Source organism: Brienomyrus brachyistius, chromosome 2, assembly GCF_023856365.1.
Source record: "Brienomyrus brachyistius isolate T26 chromosome 2, BBRACH_0.4, whole genome shotgun sequence".
NCBI lineage: Eukaryota > Metazoa > Chordata > Actinopteri > Osteoglossiformes > Mormyridae > Brienomyrus > Brienomyrus brachyistius.
In genome coordinates this window covers 45,015,076-45,033,020 of record NC_064534.1, presented here as the reverse complement: position 1 = coordinate 45,033,020, position 17,945 = coordinate 45,015,076, and the positions used below count along the sequence as shown (strand labels likewise).

The 17,945-nt window shown below is 40.1% G+C and overlaps 3 protein-coding genes across 7 annotated transcripts in view; all 3 read left to right on the top strand.

The window, feature by feature from the left end:
* septin5a (septin 5a) overlaps window positions 1–3,098 on the top strand; it is a 34,412-nt gene extending 31,314 nt beyond the window's left edge. For all 3 annotated transcript variants that reach the window (XM_048996765.1, XM_048996755.1, XM_048996744.1), the window contains exon 11: window positions 1,548–3,098. In XM_048996765.1, the coding sequence (XP_048852722.1) occupies window positions 1,548–1,610 (63 nt within the window). In that variant the 3' untranslated portion in view covers window positions 1,611–3,098. The remainder of the gene's footprint in view (window positions 1–1,547) is intronic.
* Window positions 3,099–3,235: 137 nt separating this feature from the next.
* On the top strand, window positions 3,236–5,425 carry gp1bb (glycoprotein Ib platelet subunit beta). Its single transcript, XM_048996918.1, has 2 exons — window positions 3,236–3,720; window positions 4,356–5,425. The coding sequence occupies exon 2, from the start codon at window positions 4,370–4,372 to the stop codon at window positions 5,021–5,023; it is 654 nt and encodes a 217-aa protein (XP_048852875.1). The 5' UTR covers window positions 3,236–3,720; window positions 4,356–4,369; the 3' UTR covers window positions 5,024–5,425.
* An 860-nt stretch (window positions 5,426–6,285) lies between these two features.
* Window positions 6,286–17,945, top strand: part of dhx37 (DEAH (Asp-Glu-Ala-His) box polypeptide 37) — a 31,648-nt gene continuing 19,988 nt past the window's right edge. Inside the window, exons 1-11 of one of the 3 annotated variants that reach the window (XM_048996443.1) lie at window positions 6,286–6,359; window positions 7,301–7,417; window positions 7,778–7,944; window positions 11,028–11,140; window positions 11,617–11,986; window positions 14,089–14,237; window positions 14,563–14,655; window positions 15,061–15,157; window positions 15,270–15,383; window positions 15,524–15,625; window positions 15,865–15,979. In XM_048996443.1, the coding sequence (XP_048852400.1) occupies window positions 7,315–7,417; window positions 7,778–7,944; window positions 11,028–11,140; window positions 11,617–11,986; window positions 14,089–14,237; window positions 14,563–14,655; window positions 15,061–15,157; window positions 15,270–15,383; window positions 15,524–15,625; window positions 15,865–15,979 (1,423 nt within the window). In that variant the 5' untranslated portion in view covers window positions 6,286–6,359; window positions 7,301–7,314. Of the gene's footprint in view, window positions 6,360–6,817; window positions 7,070–7,300; window positions 7,418–7,777; window positions 7,945–11,027; window positions 11,141–11,616; window positions 11,987–14,088; window positions 14,238–14,562; window positions 14,656–15,060; window positions 15,158–15,269; window positions 15,384–15,523; window positions 15,626–15,864; window positions 15,980–17,945 lie in introns of those variants that run through there. The other 2 variants (XM_048996426.1, XM_048996433.1) reach the window with 2 other exon arrangements.

The following is a 17,945-nucleotide window of genomic DNA, read 5'->3' as shown; positions in this document are numbered from 1 at the left end:
TGGTTGCCCCCTTTGCAGCTATAACAGCTTTAACTCTTCTGGGAAGGCTGTCCACAAGGTTTAGGAGTGAGTTTATGGGAATTTTTGATTATTCTTCCAGGAGAGCATTTGTGAGGTCAGGCACTGATGTTGGATAAGAAGGCCTGGCTCGCAGTCTCTGCTCTAATTCATCCCGAAGGTGTTCTGTCGGGTTGAGGTCAGGGCTCTATGCAGGCCAGTCAAGTTCCACCACACCAGATTCACTCATCCATGTCCTTATGGACCTTGCTTTGTGCACTGGTGCGCAGTCATGTTGGAATAGGGAGGGGCGATCCTCAAACTGTTCCCACAAAGCTGGGAACATGAAATTGTTCAAAATGGCTTAGAAAGCTGCAACATTCTGAGTTCCTTTCACTGGAGCTAAGAGGCCAAACCCAACCCCTGAAAAACAACCCCACACCATAATCCCCCCTCCAGCAAACTTTACACTTGACACAATGCAGTCAGGCAAGTACTGTTCTCCTGGCAACCGCCAAACCCAGACTCGTCCATCGGTTGCCAGACAGAGAAGCGTGATTCGTCACTCCAGAGAACTGCTCTAGAGTCCAGTGATGGTGGGCTTCTGTCCCCACTCTGTGATTTTACATGGGCTACCACTTTGTGGCTGAGTTGCTGTCATTCTCAATTGCTACCATTTTGTCATAATACCACTAACAGTTGATCGTGGAATATTTAGTATCAAGGAAATTTCACAAATGGACTTATTGCACAGGTGGTACCACGCTTGAATTCACTGAGCTCCTGAGAGCGTCCCATTCTTTCACAAACGTTTGTAGAAGCAGTCTGCATGCATAGGTGCTTGATTTTATACATCTATAGCTATGGAAGTGATTGGAACACCTGAATTCAATGACTTGGAGGGAGGTAACAATACTTTTGCAATATAGTGTATATGCAGACGCTCATTTAAATAAATATGAAGTGAAAAAGACTTGAAACTGCTAGATAAAGGATCACTCTTTCACAAAGTCTATACAGATCCATCCATCCATCCATTTTCCAAACCGCTTATCCTACTGGGTCGCGGGGGGTCCGGAGCCTATCCCAGAAGCAAAGGGCACGACGCAGGGAACAACCCAGGATGGGGGGCCAGCCACCATGTGCAAATGACACTCACACACCATTCACTCGCACATGCACACCTACGGGCAATTTAGCAACTCCAATTATCCTCAGCATGTTTTTGGACTGTGGGGGGAAACCCCATGACGACATGGGGAGAACATGCAAACTCCACACACATGTAACCCAGGCGGAGACTCGAATGCGGGTCCCAGAAGTGTGAGGCAACAGTGCTAACCACTGCACCACCATGCCGCCCCCATGTTAGTAACCTTACAAACAATTTATTGAAGAGGCAATGCTGGTAATTATGGGTAGTCATAATGTAAGGTGACAGCAATATTGTCCACATGGTGGCAGTATCAGGATATTTACCGATATTTACCAACTGAAATGGGATCACGCCGCATAAGTATGTTTCATAGCAGCTCTCCCTGTCTCTGCAGCTGAAGAGGATGCAGGAGATGATTCAGAAGATGCAACAGCAAATGCATGAGCAGGATCAGTGATTTTTTTGTTTTGAGTTCAAAATGCTAGAAAGCGCAGTAGTGCAAAGGACCCTTCTTTCCAAACTAGCAGTTTTTCTTAAGGTCACTAAACTATGTTATTTACATTATAAAAATGAATGCCCACAAAAATATCTAATGTGTATATAGCTATATAGGACTTCTTTGCTGTTCAGTGAATGGGCCTGTAAAATTGTGATATCCACTGGTCTGTGTGGCACTATGCAGGAGCATGATTAATGTGCTGTTTAGGAGTTCATGGTTTTTTAAAGTCTACTTGATGTTCATTTAAAACCTATTAATAATATTAACAGAATTAACATGGTGTAATATTTAAAAGATTGTATTTATGAATATGACTTTTTAAGTTTGTCCAAGCTGTTGATACAATTTATGATGTTAACATTATATTCTCTACATGTTTCATGACTGTTTTTCAGGGTGATTGTGAGTGAGAGTGTTGCATTGATATGGATTTTCTGGAATCCCTGTGGAACTTGATCCACAATCTTGAACAGAATTAATTGCATTCCAAGAAACAGGACATTTACAGAATTATTTTGATGCTGGTCATGATTAGTCTGTGAGTTGTACTACTTGTGTTCATGCCAGTCAGTTAATTTCTGGATATTGTATGTGAGTGTTTCTTTAAGATCCACTTCCCAGTAGTATCTGCTTCATTAAAAAGCTGAACAAAAAGGAAACTCTCTTCCAAGGATAAAAGAGGTATAGGTTATACAAGCCAACAGAGCAGGTAGGTGTGCTAACGACAACAGGTATTCGATCTAGTCAATAATCAGTTTAAAAATAATAACAAAAGAAATAATTATTCATCGAGTCATGTGATATCCCCTGGTATGAGGTATTAGTCAGAATACTTTTTCAGATTTCTTGTGAATGCGATATTTTTTTTTTTTACTGAAATGGCAACTCTCATCTTAGTGTACTATTACACATCCACATAATAGCCAATGGAAATGAAGAAACGCAGGTTGTAAGTGCCTGTCATTATTTCAAGAGGAAGCGCACTTCCTGTACTTTAATCATAATACTTTTGTGTGTTTTTGTATTTAAACTATTTAAATAAATAGAAACTGAGATACATGCAGAGCAGCAAAAAACATTGTCAGGAATTATTTTCTTAAGATTCTGATTGGTCAGAATAGACTGTATTTTATGTTCCTGCTTGGCTTCCAGACTTTAAAATTGTGTATACTAAATAATTTTTGGAAAGATTTACAGACCCACCAAGTAAATTATCCAGGTACGTGTGGAAATGTGAGTGAGCATTGTATAGGAGATGACAACATGCTTATGCGTGTGTATGCATATCCGTGTGTGTGTTTAGAGCCCCTTTGTACACACTTCACTGTATATGAGCTGTGCAATCCACTTTTGTTAGTGGACCACGTTGCTTATTTTAGTGTTACCGCTTTGTTCATGTGAAACTCATACACACATGATGACTATGAATTAAAACTCATACACCAACCTGCACGCTTGCTGTTTCTCAGTCTGCATTGTTTTTGGCCATTTTTGTCAGCTTGAAATGCAACGTTTCAGCTTGTTAACCCCAAGGCTCAAACTCTGGGCATCAGACCCAAACCAGAGAGCTGAGTCACTGCTTATCTCCATGGCACTTGCTTCTCCAGCACAGCCACACGTCACACTCCTTTAAACAGCACTTACATGGCTTCGAAAGGCTGGTTTTCCAGCTTCTTACAGACATGGTCAAACATTTTTGAAATATTAAACCACTGTTATATGTGGCCATGGTTGGTGTTATGTGTATTGATTTTGTGACAAGTTAATTAATTGCTAAAAGGCCACCAACAGTTCTTAATGCGAAGTCAGATGAAGATGTCAGCAGAAGGCTGTGGTTTATTGAGCAGGATGTGTCATGCCAGTGTCCTGTTATTGTCTGATATAGCTTGACAGTACTTTTGGACTGCATGGAGCTATGGTAATTGGTGAAGAAGGACTGAGTGTCAGACCAAGTGCACTTCCTGTTTCCTGTCCCTGTCAGAGGGGCTTTATCAACAGAGGGCAGCTGTCGTAGTTCTAATAGGAACCTCTCCACAAGCCAGTCTGTGCTACAACTTGCAAACAAGCGGTAAGCATCACGTTCGTAACTGGTTTGTATTTTGAATACTTACGACACAATATTATCAGGCTTTTTATTGTTGTCATTAAAGTCAATTTGCAAAAAATAATTCAAATCAATTTATTTAAAATAAACTTATGTACCCTAAACCCTTCTATACAGCTAGACATTTACAGAAGTAAGTTCTTCAAGGTACAACGATCACTTATAGCATATGTACCAGCAACTTTTAACTAGTACATATTTTATGTATGTATTATTAAGCTGTTTTGTATATTTTCAGATTTACAAAATTAAAATCCTATTATGGAGAGGTCTAGATGGGCTTAGCAAATTATGGGCATAATGTTTATTAAAAGAAACATGACTTAAAAAGGAACAAGACCAACTGAAAAATGATGAAAACACATACATCAGTGTCATAGTAGAACAATGTGTTTTCTACTGCCAGCACAAGATCTGAGTCACAGAATACTATGTTCACCTGCACTGCAGATTGTCGATTGTGTGTTAGTCATGTATTCTGACAAAGCCTTTGTAATATAGCTACTCTGCTTTTTCATTTCTTGGCTATGTCAGTCATCCATACTATTTACTTAACGCCTTAAATTCAGCACTATCTGACTTAATGGTTTTGTCTCCAGGCACCATTTGAAAAATGAAGATCAGTTATCCATACCTCTGCCAGCTCCTATATATCCTGCTCCCTCTACTGGTGATTGAGGGTTGTCCATCTGTGTGTTCCTGTTCAAGGGGGTATGTTGATTGCAGTGGCCGTATGCTAAGAGGCAGTAACTTGCCCGATGCCTTCCCCCCCGACTCCAGAGAGATCCATCTCCATGACAACCAGCTCACTTCTTTGCCCAATGGCTTGCTGGACCATATGCTCGCCCTGCGCTCTGTGTCTCTCCATGGCAACCCTTGGGTCTGTGACTGTGGCGTGCTCTACCTGCGCAGCTGGCTTCTCAGACAGGAGAACCGCAAAAGCTATCGCAATATCACCTGCAGCTCACCTCCGGGCCTGCAGGGGAGGCTAGTTATGTATCTGGCAGAGGAAGAAGTATTGGAGTCCTGCAGGTACTGGTATTGCAGCCTGGCGCTTGCTTCACAGGTCAGTCTCTTCATCTTCATAGTGATGCAGGCCATCCTGCTGGCCTCAATCATCTTTTTTCTGCGCCGTTTTGAGAAACTGTCCCGTGAAGCCCGAAGGACAGTTCAAGAGAGCTTCGCAGGAGATGATGGAGGGAATGGAGAAGAATATGTCCCACTAAAAGGACTGCCTGAAACAGGGGGCAAAAGGGGGACAAGGTGAGGGGTTAGGTGTTCCCTGGAAGAGGATAGCTGTACAATTTCTGCTTCTAGACAAAGACACCAATTATTGCATAATAATTTGCTCATTTTCATGCAGATCAATGGCAGCTGGATAGGGTGTGCATTTTAATTTCACTCACCAGATGTATCTTGTCCAGTATAAAAGATTATTACAAAAGTAATTGCCTAGTATAAAAGTGACATTGCCTATTGAATAGACAAAAAGGATTCTATTTTGATACACAAGCAGGTAACACCTAAATCAAGAAAGTGATACTTCCTACACAAAGAGCCTTGTTTTATCCCCTCAGAATTGAAAAGGTCAGTGAAACACTGTATAGGAAAAAAAAAGTTATTGTATTCATCGTCTCTTTAATTAAACAGAAAAAAATCATTTATCAAACATTTGTGAGTATTCTTTTTATACCTATTATTGTATAACAGTCCTAGAAGATAAAATATATCATATTTGAATAAGATGGGCTCATGCTTTGTAACAACAACACCACAATGCAAAAAGTAGCTTTTCTGGGCACAAAATGTTATTTACAGCAAAAAATGAATGAATGAATGAATGTATGAATGAATGAATGAATGAATGAATGAATGAATTAATGAAAAGACTCTTCAGTAACATGCGCCTTTTGATGTTTATTTTTTTACACATTCCTTAAACACATATATTTGGAAGTATCTAACACAGTGTGAAACTAGTTTGAGCTGCAGGAAACTACAACCTGACACTATATATACGTGCCATTCAGGTCAGAACCCCATTTTGTCTGATTGATTCAGCTCAGAGGCTGCATGGCACGTTATTACCGTATAATATCATGCAGCTGTTCGGCTCCAGTTTCACGTACAAAAGTGATTAGTTATAAAGTCAGTAGATTGTAATGCACAATGCTCTTACAGTAACTCTGTAGTACGTACCGTTCAGAAATTACAGTAACATATCATTGTCACTCTGGGCCCCTTGAAACCGTCATAACTCCCTTGGTTCTCAACCTAAATAAAATACCAGAGAGATCTGACTGCAGGTATTAATCGGTGCAGTACACTTTTTCTTATTGATTAGCCTTCAGGAACTGCAGGGTCGCCAACTCTCATGCTCCCGCAAGAAATCTTACTGCAAATCTATATTATTCCATTAAAATTTGCTACTTTAAAGCGTTGGGTTAGTTTGCAAACTCTACAGACTATTTACAAGGTAATAAAACTGTTACATACATGTAAGTGTGCGTGCAGACTTTTCTCGAACTAAAAATCTCACGTCAGCCAGTCAGCTAAACAAAGTTGGCAACCCTGGCAATGAGACTGGCAGTATGAGTGGAACGGTGAGATTGTACCCGTCTTCTCCACGTTTATGCAAAGCTACTCCCGCAGTACAAAAATTGATTTAGATGAACTGGTATCTCTGAATTACCTTCAGTGTTTGGTTGCGTGCCCATCGAAAGACTGGCATCTCGACTACGATGTTTTCCTGTTTTGTGCACAAGTTTGTATAGAGTACTATTAATACATTTCATGCGGGTTAAATCATGGAGATTTGTCTGACATAATCGTACTTAAATGTCACGATGATATCGTAATTTTATGAAAATATTTTTTTCCCTGAAAAGTATGCCTTTTTTACATTTTTATATATTATCTTGTGCATTGTGCAGCAAAACTAGCGTGTTTCAGATTTATATGCTGTTACTAGCAGACGTTTCCACACCAAGGAAACACAAATTTACAGGCGCTGAAAAATTAACGAATATGAACCCAAGATTAGTAGCATATTTCGATAGGTAACATAAGTTTCGACAGCGGAACGTTGCTTCAGAATTCCGGTGTTACGGCGGAACTGTTAGTTGGATGCACATTCGTTTGTACTCACGTGGGTTACATTTGGAAAGCTCTCTAGGTTTGATTTTTATATCGTTTTCATATTCAGTTTTTATTCATTGTGCTTTAATAAAACGGTTCATTGGCTCCGGGTTTAATGCGATTTTGTTGTTTTATTTAAAACATCAAATTTCAAAACTTGAGTAGCAACTCTTCGGTAAGTCACAAGCTGGTTAAGATACAACAACGTCCATTATCCGCAGAAATGTATAGAAACGCATTGAACCGTATATAACACGTTTGACACGTTGTTCTAACTTTCTATATTTTATATTAATTTTCCTTTGGCTGAATATAATGTTTACTGTATACTGTTTTAATGCATGTTAATTCCATGTTAGTTGTATTTAAGAATGTTATGATGTTTAGGCTCAGTCCCCCCTTACAGTGCATGTGCTGGCTATGGGTAGACTGAGAAAGAAATTCAATTGGAAAGGAAGACAGCAATCTGACTCAAAGGCCGAGACAAACGAGGTGCGGAGCGATGTGATTGTGGAACTTGAAGGTCAGTACATTGCACGTTACATCACTTGATTTACTGGATTAGGGATCTTGCTGTTCCTCCGGTGGTTCTTCCTCTGTGACCTGTGGATTCTTTGGAAGCTTAGCGTAACCTCACGTATGCCAAGTTTGGTCGTTGACTACTGCATGTTTGTATTTTACTATCCGTCTTAGTTGTACGTTGCTGTGTTCTACACGTAGAGGTAAATGTAATGGTTTTCGGTATTGGGTAGGTTGTACCCAGAGATTAACTACAGTATTGGCACCTGCAAAATACTAACTAGTTTATACGTTTGATCGTTGCCTTTACAGTATGTTTAAATGAAAAACATTTGGACTAGTACCAATGTATTACTTTCTTTAGATGAAATCCTGAAAGGTGTCAACGAGTGCAATGCCCTAGTGCTTCCAGCCACCAAAACAAAGAAGAAGAAGGATGTGGAGAAACATGTCCCCAAGAAGCAGCCACTGACTAAGAAACAGAAGAAACATCTACAGAAGGTCTTGGAGGTCAAGAAGAAAAAAGCTCAGGTAAAGAATTATTTTTTACTACATATTTATGTATTCCCTGGTATTTTTTAATGTCTAAAAACCTTAAATATCCATGTAATGCTGAGATCGCGTTCACAAGCAATAAAATAAAAATACTGTATTTCCTCTAGGTTTACAGCGTCCTGGGGGGGTTAGACGGACATGGACAAGATTCGTAGTGTTAATGTGTTTCTTTTAATGACAGCAGTCAATATAACAACTGAACTAAACATCAGAACATTTCTTTTTATGAGAATTATCCACAAAGTGTGCAGCTTTTGTCACTGCAGTGTATCTTCCTGCGCTTCTGGAAGAACATTCCTAGAGCCTCTTGATATGGGAAGTTAGAAACGTTTGGCCCATTCATTGAGATCCGCATGCAGGCTGCAAGATGGTCCCCTTGCAGCCTATTGAGGATGTTTGTCTTGACTTGCAAATACATGAACTGTTAGGCTTTAAAAGTGATAGCTGATAACTTAAAATAGTGATAGTTTAAAGCAGAAAATCCCATTGTGAAACGTATTTATCACCCTGGGAGCATTTAAAAAACCCAGAGATTTTTGTCTGCTTTTCAGGTGTTTGACGCGACATATTTTCTAATATGCGCTCTACGTTGGTGGGATTGTGCTCACCTGTGTGCACGCACGTGTCTGTGTGCGCATTTCAGGACAGAACTCCGGCATGCGCAGTACAGAGAGCAGAGGGGAACTGTAAATGCGCAACCGTGTAGAGACAAAAATGACAAGCTGCTGTGTTAATAAGAAAAATAACATAAGGCTATTTAGTTTGTTTAATAAAAGGACAATGTATAGACCTGTTCTACAGGAAAGGTAACCTCAAATGATTTCTGTTGTGATCTGGCGCTATATAGAAAATAGAATTAAATAAAACTAATTTCACCTTCAAGGGGGGGCAGAGCACCCCCCTAATATAATGGTAGGGGAAACACTGAAATAAAAGCAATTATTTTGTTTGTTTGCTGTTTTCACATTTTTTGGTATTATTGGTTGTGATGCATTTCATTTGGGACCTCTTGGATCCCCCAAGATGGTGTATAGCTTGTTGGATAGGCAGGTACCGATTCTGTGAATACCTCTTTAAGAATTTTTAATATAGCACTGGAAAATGACTGTTTAAATCTGTCTGTGTGATGCTGCCAATACCACTCTCAAGTTACTGTAAAACTGGTTCTTCTTTTGAACGGATCACTCCATTTTCATTTAACAAATGGCCTTTGCATCACCACTAAATCCAGCGTAGCCAAAGTTTAGCATAGCCTTCATTCACATTCCTTATTGACAAGTCTTGGCTGCCCAAAACTTGTTTGGAGGATGGTGTGTTTTTTTCCTCCTCAGACCCCTCTCAGGTGGCACTTTCCCACCAAAGCTCAGGTACCTGGTTCTGAGTTCTCGATTGGGAACTTTTGTAGCTCTTGGGCACTTTCATGGAACACACTGTGTTCGATCCACATAATAGACAACATTTTATTTTGCAATAGGAATGATCCTGTTAAACTGCAGAACAGATGGCAACTGTATGTCTCAAAGTTACAATAAGTTTATAATTAATTTATAAATCTGGCCATCAGGTTTTTATCTGAAAAAAATCAATGGTACCTTATCCTGCTATTCTGCTATTCCCCTCCGTTATTGGCAATATTAGGCAAAAATATATCGGTATCGGTCACAATATTGGTGCACCACAATATTAAAAAATATTGCATGAATGCCAGAGGAGTTTGACATCAAACTGTGAGGCAGAAAATGGCCTTGGAAGCAAAAAAGTTATGGATTAATGCAATCAGTGTATTTGAAATATAGAAATAATTCCATCTGCTCACTTTTTGCTTCACTATTTTTAGCTGTTTTCTCCGCACTTTGTCATAATTTCCAAATTGGTTGACCACAAGCACCAGCTCCAGTCAGGAAAGTTTATTGCTATAAGTTCCACCCAGTAACTCCTGGTCGAACGAAAAGTACCTACCCCAGGACTACCTCCCAGGAACTACAGATGGGCCAAGTTTCTGTGGTGGGAACGTGACAGAAGTTTGTGGGTCCTGGACATGGAATGTAGGTTCCTGAAATAGGAAGTACTCACCATGGCCGACCGTGAACACCCCAGAAACCTTGCAATTTTTGTGATTGCTCTTGCCACAATAAGTTAGCCCTTATCAAAGTAACTCAGTTCTTCACTCCTTCCTCTTTCTTCCTTCTCCATTCAACACATTAGGTACAAGTACTAAATATTGACTGTCGGATGTATGTCGGTGTACTTGTAAATAATACCTTGACAGACTGTTACTTGATCCCCTTCTTGAGATAAGTATCCCTAAAATGTGTAATTATTTTGTTGTTTAAATGCTGTTTTTGTGTCACTTGTAGAGGAGGGGTAATATTTTTCACTTAATTGGGAAGAAAGTACTGCTTCCAAAGCAGAAATGTGTTCTTATTTAAAGTGGTGTAGTAGATATGAGGCTCTGAACTTATTAGGATAGTCTCACTGAAACTACACATTAATCTTACTCTTTTAATACACTTCCTTTAATATAAATAGCCTACCTAAAATAGCTTACCTAAAGTGTTTAACATGTTTTGGGGAGAATTTCTCCTTTATCTTTAAAGATGAAGTCCTGGCCGCACTCTACCCATTTATTGTCCATTAGAAAAGGAGAAGGAGAGATTCAAACCCAAAGCTTCTGTTTCATAAGCTACTCTCTTGATCACACCACCATATTCTATGCTTTACAGCAAATTCTCATTGATAAGCTGAAATCAGATCATCCTATGTTTAACAGAATTGTTTTTCTTCCTGATAGTACAACAATAATATATAAAAACAGGAAAAGCTTCATAAGCATAAGCCTCCATGAACAGGGTTTTTGTACTGTGATGGAGTAGGAGGTACAGTGAAAAGGTTTGGCGGGAAGGCTAGCTTGCAGTGAAAGTTGCAAAAAATGCAATGGTTTTCAAAATCAAAAATGTAAAAAAAATTTAGAAAGTAACCCTGTACATTTCCAGTAATGGATGCAATTTGTAGTATTTGACTGAGGATCCTGCTGTCATCACATTGTTTTTCTGCTTCAGCGTGAGGACATTTTGGGCAAGCTGGCAGCGGTTCAGGCACCTGAATCTGAGATGAAGCTGCTTTATACTACATCTAAGTTGGGAACCGGAGACAAGCTGTACCAGGAAAAACAGTAAGATTGCTTTTCTGTTGTTAGCTATTGGTGCTTCTGTTTTCTTTAAATTCGCTCTTTCACTGTGTTGATTGATTGCTCATTTCCAAACAAACTTTAAAATGCAAAAATCCTTCTATTCAAACCAGTTACAGGTATGTAGTTTTGATTGTGGTGAAATAGATGGGCTCAGTTGTAATTGCTGTCTTACCATATACCCAGTAATGCTGTTTGTGGATGGTGTGCTTTCTCCACTAACAGAACCACTTGATATAAGCCTTTAAAGCACTGGATGAGAGTTCTGGTTGTATGCGTTTAAGGAGGGGTTTCTGGTGCTTTCCCAAAAAGGATGTGAAAGGTTAAACAGCCCAGTTTAATCAGTGCATAGATAAAAGTAAAGTGTGAACCTTCAGGACTGTAGACTAGCAGAAGTATATGTCCCAGTTATTTAATTTATTTTGGTGTCCTTCACGCACTTTTTATCGTTTTGTTTTCAGATGTGTGGAGGAAACTCAGAATGTGACATCAGGGCTCCCGAAGATCAGTAGTCTGACTGGTGTCAACCGGAAGAGGAAGTGGAGGGAGGAAGAGGAGGAGGAGGAGGTGGAAGGGAAAGATAGAGAGAAGAGTGAAACCACTGACTTCTCTGATAACAGTGATGAAGAAGAGGATGAGGCCAAGGATAGAGCACAGGAAAACAGTGAGATCCATAAACCAGAGATTCCTGCCGGTCCTTCCGCAGAGGGCACTGCAAAGGCAGTCCAAGGCCAGGCTGCCTCCAATAACGTTCCTCCTAAACTGATGCCCAAGAAGGAGCCATCAGAACCTGCTGTGTTTGTGCCTGTTGATAGACTGCCTGAGGTCCAGGTGAGTTTAAGTGGCCCACATGGTACATCTAAAACAGATAGTGATATGTGTGATATTTTTGTTACGTACAGTCGAACCTCTTTACTACGTACAAGACGGGATATCAAAAACATGTACGTTAAAAGCATAGAACGTTGTAACCACTTAGTGCAAGATGGATTAAAGAACTCACGAAATATCCATGTAAATGATAAAACAGACCCTTAAATTGACTACAAAACAAACGAACACATTATTACTTGTTAAATAATTCGACAAAGCTCATTTGGATCCTTGAAATTTCCCTTAAATTACTCACGATTACTTAGTGCCGGCCGGCGATAAACGGCAACGAAAATACACAACGGCTGGTCAAAATGGACTTTTAAAATAAACATTCGCATCCAAATTGGCATTTTGCCTGAAAATATTAATGAAATATTGGTCAAATTAAATCATAAAATCCTTTACTTCCATTATCATTATAAATTCACAATTACCAGCATGACCGGTATTTCACAAGGTTTAATAAACAAAGAATACGCACACAACACTTAACAAGCCATTACTACGCAGTCCAGTAACGATCGGTCAAGGCAACTCATTTAGCGCGGGAAGTTACAACGCAATAGACAAATGTGCATTGTTGGGTGAAGATCAGGTAGATGTAGCGACACAAGTTGTGGTGGGCGGGGAGAGCGCTGTACGTTGTAACGATGGTTAGTTTTCGTATTCTCTAGAAATTTGGACGTTGTATCGAAGTTTACGGTGTTAGGGTGTACGCTGTAAACAATGGCTGCTATTGGAATAATACATAGGCTAAAAACGGGAATTAGAAACCTGTATGTTGTAAAGGTGAAAACGTTGTATCCGGGGTACGTAGTAACGAGGTTCGACTGTATCTCTTTTCCGCTAGTGTTGTGCTGGTGCTGGTGCTGACTGGGAGCTGTTTCTCAGGTGATGCTGAAGTGGCCTGACCTAAGAACCAAGCTGATTTCGAATAGTTAATAACACCATGCACTTTCACTTCCTTGCTAATATTCGTTCTTTTAGTTTTTTCCGTTTTGTCCTCAGAAATATCATTTGAAAGTTGCTTCACTCCTCAACTATAGCCAATGAGGCATGTAAGGACATGCTGTAAGCGAGCATGTGATTGGCTGGAAACTAAACCTGGGACTGAAAAGTATACGCCTACAGTGAATGAACAACTTGAGAACTTCTCATTCACCCACTCACCAACTTGCTCACTCCTTCAGATCATTTTCGTTCTGAAAGAATTCTGAACGAGAGAGCTGAAGGGGTGAAAGAGTTGGTGAGTGAGTCGGTGAACCATAGACTCTGATAGGCTACTAAACGTGAGAGCCATACCTCCATCGGGACTGAAATACAACATCTGCTAGTGTGATGTACAGCCAGTATGTGCAGTGATTTCATCTATGCTGTAATTGGATTTTAGAGATTTTTTAACAATTTAAAATAATTTGGTTTGTTAGCATCAGGACTTGTTAGCTGACTGTGATGAGCTGTTAGATGTTCATTTTTAACAAACACAAGTACCTAAGGTACCATGTTGAGAGACTTAGACTAAAATTCAACATATTTTTCTCACATGACTCATTGGTAGTGTTTAACTCCTTAGCACCATTTAGCCGAAATACTGTTTTTTTGACATATTGGTAAGCAAGTGTTTCAGATCTATTATATGCAAGTTGTAAGTGCCACTGAACAAGTTGTTCACAGAATGCATCTTTAAGGTGAACTGAATCAAATGAACTATGTCCCAGAAAAAGAGTAATTTCCCCGATCCCTATGCCATATTCTTGTTGTTCAGTCATACTTATAATTAAGTAAGCCTGGTCTCAAACAATAATAAATCCCATTGTGGTTAAAGCAAGTAAAAGGTGGAAGGATCAGACAATTCTGAATAGGTGTTGGAGAAACAGGAGTGTCCTAATACCACACTCTTGAATATCTTCTAATTTTCATATTTGATCACTGTTTATTTTTTTGATGCATGCGGTTCAGATTAAGTTGAATTTACAATGTGTGTTTGGAAGCCTGTGAAAAGATCAAGAGTTTTGCTGCGTGGGTCTTAGTAGCCAGTTTGGGGGTGTGTGTTTCAGGAGTCCCGCTTAAAGCTGCCAGTGTTGGCAGAGGAACAAGTCATTATGGAGGCAGTCCGGGAGAACATGTACGTGATCCTGTGTGGGGAGACGGGCAGCGGGAAGACCACCCAGGTGCCCCAGTTCCTCTATGAGGCTGGATACGCCAGGTACTCCTCAGGTTTTCTGTGCACATTTATCACAGGACAACATATGCATTGTAGCTTAATCTTAATGACATGCATGACAAATGAAGCTAATCAGAGAAACATGAATGTAACTTCTTGCAGAGCAATCAGGTGATTTTTTTTTTCATTCCTCCCAAACTGAGTTGTCACATTTCTGTCGTTCTGCTGTTCTTTTGTGAGGCCCTGATCAGAATAAAGGTGTAAATGGTCATGGGGTTTTTGGGTGTAACGCAGGCTGTACTGTTTCTGCCCATAACCCTCATACTCTGCTCATTCTCCTCCCAATTCTTCCCCTCAACATCCAAAGCGGAGACGGTATCATCGGTATCACGGAGCCCAGGCGTGTGGCAGCAGTCAGCATGTCCCAGAGAGTTGCCACGGAGATGAACCTGTCCTCACGGTGGGGGTGGTCACAGCTTTCGGGGGCTTTCCCTTAAAGTAGCCATTATGTAGCTGGCTGACTCTGATCAGGTCGTCTCTGGTGATGATGTTCAGATTTGCTCATCATGTGACCACATTTACTAAGGGAAATAATTATAGATATGACTGAACATTCATCAGTTTCTCCTTTGCAGCCTAGGGCATCCAAATGCATTTAAAGAATTTATCCAAACAAATAACTGCCGGTCTTATGTCTTTGATTAGTTGACATTGAGATGCATTTTCAGTAATCTGGAATATTATGGAAACCTCAGAAGATGTTTTCCGAACCCTTGGCTTAAGAAACTAGTTGAAATATTAAAAAGTAAGATGGACAACTATGGTAACCAATTATCCAGTTAAGTACTTTTTTGTCTGTCCTCAGTGTGGTGTCGTACCAGATCAGGTATGAAGGGAATGTGACAAGTGACACCAAAATTAAGTTTATGACTGATGGTGTACTGCTGAAGGAGATTCAAAAGGTAATTCATTTCCTTAGGAAGATGCATACTGTTCATGCAGTCAACCAAAACCAGCAGAAGTATGATTAATCCACACCTGATTCCTCTCTCTGTGGGCAATGGTTCTCCTCAGGATTTCCTGCTACGGAAGTACAAAGTCATCATAATTGACGAAGCCCATGAACGGAGTGTGTACACAGATATTCTGATTGGTCTGCTTTCACGTATCGTGCCACTGCGCAACAAGGTGAGATCCAATGGGAAAGATGTGTTACCATCGGTTTTGAGCTGGAAATGAGTTTGATGGCTAAAACACGTGAAGCATTTGTGTAGGGTTCTGTCTGGCTGTATGGCACTGCTTTAAAACTCATGTACGTTCTTCTGCAGAAAGGACGTCCCATGAAACTGATAGTCATGTCAGCCACGCTCCGTGTCGAGGATTTCACAGAAAACCGGAAGCTGTTCTCCACCCCTCCTCCTGTGATCAAGGTGAACTTTGACCCTGGCATGTTTTTCAGGCTCCTGTCTATTAGCGAAAAATTCTCCTTTCAAATACCTTTAAAACATTAGTATCCACACTATGATAATGAGCCTTTGTAGTTATGTGTTTTCTGGGACACTCTGGTTGATGCACTTATGACTTGACTGGACTCCCAGAGCTCACTTAACCTCTTCCTTTGGCTTAGAGAAGCCTCCCCAGCATGTTGATGTCTTTTGTTGCTTTGTAGGTGGATGCACGGCAGTTTCCTGTCACCATTCACTTCAATAAGCGCACAGTCATGGAAGATTACATGGGGGAGGCCTTCCGGAAGACCTGCAAAATCCACCGTATGCTCCCCCCAGGTGAGGCTCCGGTAGCATCAGCTGAGTACTTACTACCCTCACTTAGGTAGGCCTGCATTGGATTAGTATAGCATTGGTCTGGTTCTGAAGACTCAGGCCTCACCAGAACAAACCTGGGGCCGGTTGCACAAAACACCCTAGTTAAGTTAAGATTTTCCTTAAAGTCCGAGTTAAGGTCTCCTTAAAATAAAGTCGGTTGCACGAAACACCCTTAAGTCTCCTCCTTAAGAGAAAATTTTAAGGAAACCTTAAGTATTTAAGTTTTTCTCCTTATCTTGGTCTTATACTTAAGGAGCCCTTTAACTGCTGCATAAAAGACCTTAGCAACCAAACTAAGGGAAAAAAATTAAGATACCTCTAACCGTACCTTAGCTGCAACATGGCCGTGTTTATGATAATAAATAATGAAGATGAACGCATCCCAAAAAGAGTGTTCCGCAACCCAGAGAACACCTTATACACGCTTAATGAAGAATAACTGATTTTGTTTTATAAATTTGACCGACAGTCAGTTTATGATTTGTCCGACCGTCTGCAGTTGGATCACCGCACAATCCCAGCTGCGTTGCAGTTAATGCTTGCTCTGCGGGTTTATGCTACGGGCTCTTCCAGGCTGTAATAGATGATGTATTTCATGTCCAAAAGTCAACGGTGTGCCACGTCATTCATGTCTGCTACCATCGCTGCAGAAGAGGTTTTGGAGATGGACCTCCACCTTGAAAATGACATTTTGTATAGAATAAATTCTGGTAATGAATTATTTATTTTCTAGCACATTAGGTTGCAGTCTAAACGTGAGCTTCAGAACGTTCAGCCTGTTCCACGTTCAGCCAAGCTCGCTAATTAACCGTAGCCTATAACGTTACCCACCCTTACAGTCTACTTTATATCTATACCTTAAATACTTTAATGTGTAATAAGTTGAAAGAAGATGAGCAACTTATGTGCAGAGATCTATTTCACTGTCAGTAACATAGACCAACGTTAACAGTTTCCTCCAGTCTTTTATTCATTTAACCTATCTGAAGTTGTAAGTTAACGTCACCTGGTAAGAGTTTTTTCACATTCTCTCCTGTAATTAGTGATCTCTTTTTTTGGCCAGAAGAGATGTTGCTTTTTTTTTGGACCTTTTGGATGGACCTTTTCACTAGACTTCTTGAATTAATTTTCATTGCAATTTCCTCCCACATTCGTTGTTTGCCGTTATTTGCGGATCAAATTTACAAGTATGTTCTTTCTTTTACTGTATTCCTCCAAACATATAATCTTTTCCTGCCTTTCTTGTCTTTTCTCACATTTTTTTTTACTTTGTGAATAACTTTGTGAGGCGATAACGGGTATCGCAAGCAGTCGTGATTGCAAGCATATGAACGTTCTCCATGGAAACAGGACAATTTTACTGCTTTAAAACATCTTTCAATGTTGTACATCCCTTAATGTTTTTCCTTAACTAAGGAAACCTTTTAAGGGGTTCTGGGCAACACCCTTAAATAAATCCCTTAGCTAAGGAGAAATTAAACCTTAAGTGTCATACTTAAGGGGAAAACTTAAGGTGTTTTGTGCAACCGGCCCCTGATCCTTAGATACCTGTAACTTGATGCTGGATCCTGATGTGTTCTGTGTAACTGAATGAAGAGGAACAGAATCCAAAGGGGGTGAAACCTGACCAAATGTTTCCCTCAAAGCTGGTGTAATATTAGCCGTCCAATTGTTGAAGAACCTGTATTTTCATATTGTAAGCATTTTGTAGCAATCGCCTTTGGCTGATTTAATCAGACTACATGGCTGGCTGCGTGATGGCTGCACATATTTGCACATGGTAGCGCATGGTTGATATGCAGCCATGCAGAGCACTCACTTCGTCAGTGTTGTAGTGTGGTTTATCAGCACCTACAGTAGTGAACCTGTCAGAAAACCAAAGGTAAGATTTCTAAATTTGAAATGTGTTGATTTTCTTTGTATTACA